General features: G+C 42.4%; 1 protein-coding gene across 2 annotated transcripts; it reads right to left on the bottom strand.

Annotated features, from left to right (window-relative positions):
* Window positions 1-3,890: 3,890 nt before the first annotated feature.
* On the bottom strand, window positions 3,891-5,817 carry LOC147903918 (cytochrome P450 716B2-like). Of its 2 annotated transcripts, none has more exons than XM_087402076.1 (3): window positions 4,789-5,817; window positions 4,472-4,659; window positions 3,891-4,347 (listed from the first exon to the last, which is right to left on the bottom strand). In XM_087402076.1, exons 1-3 carry the CDS (start codon window positions 5,774-5,776, stop codon window positions 4,060-4,062), a joined length of 1,464 nt encoding a protein of 487 aa, XP_087258202.1. In that variant the 5' UTR covers window positions 5,777-5,817; the 3' UTR covers window positions 3,891-4,059. The 2 variants fall into 2 exon arrangements, with proteins under 2 accessions (XP_087258202.1, XP_087258192.1); XM_087402066.1 differs by having other exon boundaries at window positions 3,893-4,356; window positions 4,789-5,815.
* Between the last annotated feature and the right edge of the window lie 1,694 nt (window positions 5,818-7,511).

Genomic DNA, 7,511 nt, shown 5'->3' on the forward strand with positions numbered 1-7,511 from the left:
GTAGCCATAGTACTTCATGCATCCATGACTGGGTTGAGACGGCTCTCACATGTTTGCCATTGGGGCTACACTTCCAGTTCTTACTTCCGTTGTAGTGGGAGTTAGTAGCATGATTATGGCAGTAGGGAAGTGGTTGTGGACATCAGTTCCTTATGCTTCCAGGAGCAACATGCAGGTGATGCAGGTTGGGTAGACCAGTAGAGGTCTATTGTAGGTTATGTGCTTATGGTCACAGGTGGTACAAAGACATTTTCTTTGTGTAGTGATATGGACTTAGCATAGGAGCACGTGGTGGTGAGAGTTCACTCTCCCAGTGAGATCTGGCATGAGATCTTGGTTGATAGGCATATACAGCTTGTCATTTTCTATCCTACAGACTTGATGTCTGCTAGCAGCTTATCCTCTATGCACTTTGCACATTGTAAAGTGCCAATGGGCATAGGATGACGATCTGGTCATCTTGTTTTTCAGCCTATGGCTGATTGTATTATATGTGTACTGTACTCCCTTAAAGGCACACTCTCTTTAAGTGGGAGGTTGTTGGGTAAAGGGCAGTGCGCCCACCCACTTGTACAGTGCCCATGTATACTCATATATATATGATAGAGGAATAAGCTAGAGTAGCTTTTGCTCCACCACTTTTGGTGTCTCCTTATCCCTTTGTGTGTGCTCTCCTCTCCCACAGGCACAACATTTGTTAAAGATCCCATTGTTGAAGGATTTATCCCATTATCGAATCAAGCTGAGGATTCAACCTCAAACATGTCGTGGATCAAGTACGAGATAACAGAACTTTTGAACATTATAAAAGAGAGGAAGATCAAACAGAAGTTGTAAGCGGAGAAGCTCTAAAGAAGTCATAAGTGGTGAAGGAGTTGAAAATCTCGTGTTCGATGGCGCATCACATGCAATAGGAGATTGGTGCCATGAGCATGTAGAAGGTGCCTGCAAGCTGTGCCTTGCAAACATGTGCATGAAACTCTGGGCTTCTCTTGTATTCCCATAGGTCCCATAGGTGTAAACGATGCCTAGCTAGACATGCTACATGCCAGATCTACTGCCCTCTGTCTTCAACCTTGGTATAGTATGTCACATGGTGAGGGCAACAATGCTAGGAGCCCCATAGCAAGTTGGAGTCTTCTTGTTACAACTAAAGACCTGCATACTACATTTTAAAGCTATAAGACTCTCTAGGAAGGCCATAATGCAGTGGTCTAGAATGGGAGCTAGTGGCAATGTGGTTGACTGGATGAAATCAAATAAGCATCATAGGCTGGAAAAGCCAACGAAAACAAGCAGCAAGGGCGCCAGACTTTCAAATCTTGTCTTTGCAATTTCAATGTTTTATGAGCTAGGTGCTGTGGAGTCAATTGTTTACAGTCAATTTGGAGATACGAGAGAACGATTAGTTGCTTAGATAAAGGTTTGGTTGGCAGGTAGTTGTTATGGAAGCATTTGCTCTAAATAGAGAGGCAGACACACTTCAAATATGTACATATCTATTGGTGGTTATTTCGTTTATATTGAGTGTGATATCAAAGTAGGTCTAGCAAGAAGTACATACCTTCACTTCAGAAGTTCTAAATCTAGTGAATAATATTTAATTTTCCAACAAACTTGGTGAAGATAAGGTTGCAGTTTTTGTATCAAAGATTCTTAGTGCACATGTTGAGCTAAAGCATGAGTGTGGAGATATGGAAGTACTTAGAGATGTAATGCCTTATAATGTTTTCAATAAATCATTTATTGCATGGGATAGAGATGAGACTTGTCCAACACATATCGTCGGGAATACAAAGTGTAATTCTTTGGATTTCAATGTGGGAGATATTTTGCAAATGATACAGTTTGCAAATAAGAACATAGTGGAAGATCAAGTTTTGGGGTTTGAACACCAGGATCAGTGGTCATTTGTGAAGATGAGGATTGTGAAAGTTACTAGTTATGGTATGGATGATAACACAACATCATTGGATGGTCCCTATTATGAGAAAGGAAACGATTTGAGATGGAGCATGCAATTTTTGAAGATTAAAAAGGGACATGTGATTTTCAATGACAAAGATAGAGTATACTAAAATTTCAAAGGACTTAAAGAATATGCCTACAAGCCAAGCTTTGTCCCTTCAGACGTGGATGATTTCAATGAACTCAAGTATAGAAGTGACATCTTATCAGGAGCTAAAAGTATGACCAACGGATGTAGCCTTCTTGTATTGCAACAAAAAACTTTAGTTTGCAATCCAGACAAGATGGCCCATGAGAGACTTTAGGAGCCTTCATTAACAAGCACTCTAAATAGGACTTGATATTTAGAATAGAAATTACTTGAGAAGACCCAGCAAGCTCAATGTAGGTGAGATGTAGGCAAATGAACAATGCTCTCCCGTTTCTTCAAACGGGGCTTGCTTCAGCCAGACACACTCTTCCTCTAACTTTGAGCTAGACAATCTCTTCTTCTAACTTTGCATATTCCTCAATAGACACACCCTATATATGGGCAACAATACCTAAGCACAAACAACATTTGCATCTTCACTTATTTGTTTTCACACCACCATAATTATCTGACCTTGCACGCTTACAATTTGACATGTCCACCACTTAGCAGGCTCCACAAGATGTCAGAGTTATCATGTTGCTCCTTAGGTTCTTTATGTCTCCCCAAGGATGCATGCAAACAGGCTATATCACCATCACAGGGTGCATTGACAGTGTTAAGCAAGCATCCTCCTAAAAGAGGTTGCAAACTACCATCCCCTTTTGCAACCACCATGTCAAGTAGGGCATGATAGATACACCAAGCTCTGCTCTATTCTTCCTAAACTCAGAAAGAAGCATTCTAAGTCGGATAACCTCAGCTTCTAGAGTAGCTTGACCTTGTAATCTTCGGACTAGTTGCTAATTTAAAATCCTTAGTTGATTTACCTGCTCCTCCAAATAGGCTGTGTGGGCTTTTTTCTTCTCTCTGTACTTTTTCATAGCCTCTCGATTTCCAATGGGCCGCTTCTTTCCAGTCGAAGGCGAAGGAGCATCCGTTGTCAAGCCTAGATTACAAGAGCTACCTGCTAGAGCCTTTCGAGGCATGGCTGAGATAGCCACTACCTCACCACTACATTACTCTCGTCTAGTATGTGCAATCCATAACAAAGATACAGCCCTGTCATTCAATTTTTGAACTTGGAGGAGTTGTCCAATCCGCGCTCGGTTGTTTCATCCATCTCCTCTCGCAGTGTCGCACGAGATTGAGGCTGAACCTCGTGCATTCACTGATGCCTTCTTTTGCTTTGAGATCTAGACATCGAGCTATTGGAGAAGACACCCTATAGCAATGACATACCACTCAGCTCTTTGTTGGACCTTTCCCGCAACCTTGAATTGTGGACATCCTCCAAAATGCCATCGTCATCTTGCTTAGGAGTTTCGATCGTGCAATCATAAAAAGTTCATTTTTGGGTCCCCGTTGGACCTCTGAATTCGCAGATGAGCGAACGACTGTGCCAGAATCGGGAAAAACAGTGCAACGTGATCGATTTCCGAAGCAATGGGAGCGCAAACGAGCATGGGTGACACATCAGGAACACAAATGGTGGTGCATGCAACAAAGCCGAGCGACAACGATGATGGCCAATGGGTTGCAAGCACGTGTGCGAGACACCAAGGTTTGACGACCTGTGCAGTGGCGGCGAGCCATTGAACAAAACGAAAGAAATTGTAATTAAAAAGACAAAAATTATTTTTCACTTCTTGAGCATCCTACGGCAGGCCCAAAAAGTGTCCCATGACCAAGATTGAACGAGTCAGCCAAGCGGGGATTTTATTTCTTGATATTAAAGGCATTTCAAGATCCACCTAACGGAGAAAGTGTGTACTTAGTGCCCCGCTCACTAACTCCAATAAAATCATAAGTGTTAGGCCTAAGTTATCAGCACTTGCCCAACTTCCACATACTCTATCACTATCTAGTTCTCAGTACTTTAAAACCGCCCAACATCCACATAGTCTATCACCATCTCGTTATGTAACTTGACCCGGTCACTAACAGCATCCAATTGCTCCCTACTTCCTCTCCTCGATTATGAGAGGAAAACCGTTCACAGGGGCAGGCATGGAGTCATACGATAGCTGCTCCGAGGGATCTACCGGAGTCCACTTGAATCTTCGCACAAGGTGGTGGACGAAGACAAGTATCACCATCCTCGCAAAATCACTTCCCGGACACATGTGAGGGCCTCCACCGAATGGTAGAAACGTGTATGGTCCGGGACCACTTCCAGAAAAACGAGACGGATCAAAAGTCTTTGGGTTGGGAAAGTGTTTTTCGTCCAAGTGGGAGTAGCAAAAACTCTGAAAGATCTGAAACAGAATGCAAGATAAGGTAAGTAGTGACGAATTCGAACAGGCAATTGATAGAAGAAATGTCGAAACACTGGGGAAATTCAGAGAAGAAAGCCTTGGTCGAACTTCTTACGTGCCACCCACGAGGAATTCTGAAACCCTCGTATTCAAAATCCTTTAAAGCCACCTTGAACACGCCATAAACTGGAGATTGCATCCTGAAGATCTCCTGGATCACGCTCCATGTGTACTTCATTTTTTGTAAATCTTCCCAGTTGAGCATCTCCCCTTGCTTTTTACACTCCGCTATTGCTGTTTGTTCTGCAAAAGATCCGTAGTTATACAAGGAAGCAAGGTTGAGCATATAAGCAGGCGTACCAGATCACACGTTACACACATACGAGCATAGTATCTGTGTGTACTGGAAGAAATGATGCTAGTATGCTGTACCTTTGAGAACCTCTTCATGGCAGCTCGGATTCTCTGATAAAAATTTGCAGGCGAGATAGATGGAAGAAGTATTGGTATCATGGCCAGCATATAAAAGATTCACGATGAGATCCACGATTTCTTTTTCAGTTAACGGCTTCCCATTTTCATCCTTGGCTGTGAGCAAAGTAGAGACCAGACCCTTGAGCTCCTCAGAATTCCCCGCCTCCGCCTCCTTCGGCGTGTGAAAGATCAATTCTCGTAGCAGCTTGTTTAAGCGAGCCCGTGCCACATGTGCTCGGAAATAGGGAGTCCATGGAAGATAGATATGTAATGAGATTACGCCCGGGATGAATTCATCGAAAAGTCTACGAAGCTGTTTCCTCTTCTCCTCATCTCGAATTACGCCCAGAAACAGAACGGATGCGATCTCGAAGGTGTGCGACTTCGCCAACTTGTAGAGAGACGCGATCCGATCACGGCCGTGCCACTCTCGATCGAAGTGTTGCTGCGTGAGCGTGTCGACGGTGGCCACGAACTTGCGCAAGGCCTCGGGGTAGAGGCAAACCATAGCCAGGCGGCGGAGGCGTTTATGGGGAGCGCCGGAGACAGCAACGAGGGAGGTGTCGCCAAGGAGGGAGAGGGCGGATTTGGGCCAGGTTTGGCCGACGAGGGTGCCAACGTTGGAGTAAAGGAAGCGATTGGCGAGAGGTCCATTGAGGAAGACAGTGGGGGAGAGGAAGAGGGAAGTTCGGAAGATGTGGCCATATTTGGAGGCGCGAGCTGCAACAAATTGGTTTCCTTGATTGAGTTTTTGAGCACGAAGGAATGCTAGAGTTTCACCCACCAAAGGGAGGCCAGAGGTGCCAGGGGGAAGCGGGGCTTGTTTCTTCTTGTGAAGCTGCCTAGACACCAACACCACTCTCAAGAGAAAGAGAATAGCAACCCCCACGGCAACCACACTTGTGGCATATCTATTACCAAGTAGTCCCTCCATCACCACTCCCATTTCTCCTGCACAACTCCTAAGAAATGTTGTTCGTATGGCCCTTTTCAAAGCACCCACACCTGACGGCTTTCCTCTTTTAATTCCCTTTCAACACCATCCACACAGAGGCCTTTCATCTTATCTCCTGTTTACGGTAGGCAGCCTGGAAGGAAGTTTTCATTTTCGAAGCCCTCGTTAAGCCATGTGTCATGATTATAGGCGTTGATCTTTTGTGAGCTCTACAAATTTAGGCCCTTGATTTTAGATTGATGTGAAGGACTAAAACACTCCTTAGTCATTCTTTCCCCAAATCTATTATATAAGGAGGGAGATAATTGCATGTTTTCTTTCTTGCCATCACTTGATTGAGTACTTGTTGAACAAGCTCACTACCTTACCCAATAGTGAGGACTCGTCCAATTTACAGTTAGAGGCATGACTGAAAGGTTGCCTACCGCAACCTAGTTATTTCCCTTTTAAACTCATCCACAAGGGGCGCTCTCATATTTTCTCCTCCCCATTTTTCTTTTATGATCTATCCATTATATAATGTTAATATGAAGCTAATACCATCAATCCAAGGAGGACATTTCTTTACATTCTACATTCTTTCAATTCCTGCTTCAGCACATTTTTCTCCGATGGTGGAACCTCCCATGTGTCCACGTCCAAGTGTCCATCGAACCTTTCAATTCCTCCTTCAGCACATTTTTCTTTGATGGTGGTCCCAACCAAGGAGAACTACACGCATTAACGACTTTGGCAAGACATTGAACATGCTATCCTTCTCTTTACTATCAACAAAGATTCCAACATTACAATAACCTAGTTTTTTAATGGTGGTGGATAGAATCTTATCCATAATGTACTTGAGTGATTCTACATTTGAAATGGAAACTATGATATGCGAACAATAACATATCTAGGACCTTATGAAAGATTCTCTCAAATATTCCTAAAATATATTGGAGTTTGGAGAAGAAGTATTTTCTATATTTTGAGTATTAAAAAGTTACATAATAATTTTTTATTTATATTTTTGAAACATTTCAAAGTTTCAAAAATACCTTTTTTCAAAATCTTGAAAGACATGTACTCTTAGATGGCATTGCACAACTTGTAGAGCATTCAACTTTCAAACCTGCAACAATGATAAATAAGAATAAATCTATATAAGTCTTTGAATATAAGAATCCAATAAAGATTTGCAACCTTTTAAGATAAATTCCTTTTATTCTTTGCTCTGGGTACTTTCCCAAGATGAGTAGGAAGAACCCTTCTCTTCATATTTATTATGTATGGGGCTTAAGAGAAGAGATAAAAATTATAGATCAAGTCCAAAGCAATGAAAAATTCATAGCATGTAGATTTCTTGCGTACAAAGAAAAAAAGTCTATCCTTCTTGAGACTAGCACTTATTTTTTGTTCTATTTTAATAAAACACCTATGGGGGGGGGGTTTTATTTATCTCACATAAGGCACTACATAGATTGTAGACCATTCAAAATCAGTCTATGCAAATCTAGGTGAAAGAATGCCTTATGCAAACTCCATATTATTTCTTAAGGATTCATGATAACAAGTTAATGTACATGATGGAGTTTAAATATTGTCGTTCGAGTTTCTCACCGTTGCTCCATACGTCTTCCACCTAAGCTTGTAATGGTCAAGACTCGCCGTGGCGTATGTAGTATGAGCATCGACAAGACATTTGGTACCTTCCACTTTCATCTTTGCCAATGTTTATGCTAAGCTC

This window comes from Dipteris shenzhenensis, chromosome 3 (genome assembly GCF_047967505.1).
Source record: "Dipteris shenzhenensis isolate YYH24624 ecotype China chromosome 3, Dip_SZ_1.0, whole genome shotgun sequence".
Lineage (NCBI taxonomy): Eukaryota > Viridiplantae > Streptophyta > Polypodiopsida > Gleicheniales > Dipteridaceae > Dipteris > Dipteris shenzhenensis.

Excerpts from the sequence above, each read along its gene's own strand:
- LOC147903918 (XM_087402066.1), bottom strand. The coding sequence starts at position 5,776 with ATGGGAGTGGTGATGGAGGGACTACTTGGTAATAGATATGCCACAAGT. Across the intron at positions 4,660-4,788 it reads CCATGAAGAGGTTCTCAAAG|AACAAACAGCAATAGCGGAG; the intron begins GTACAGCATACT and ends GATCTTTTGCAG. Across the intron at positions 4,357-4,471 it reads GAATTCCTCGTGGGTGGCAC|ATCTTTCAGAGTTTTTGCTA; the intron begins GTAAGAAGTTCG and ends ATTCTGTTTCAG.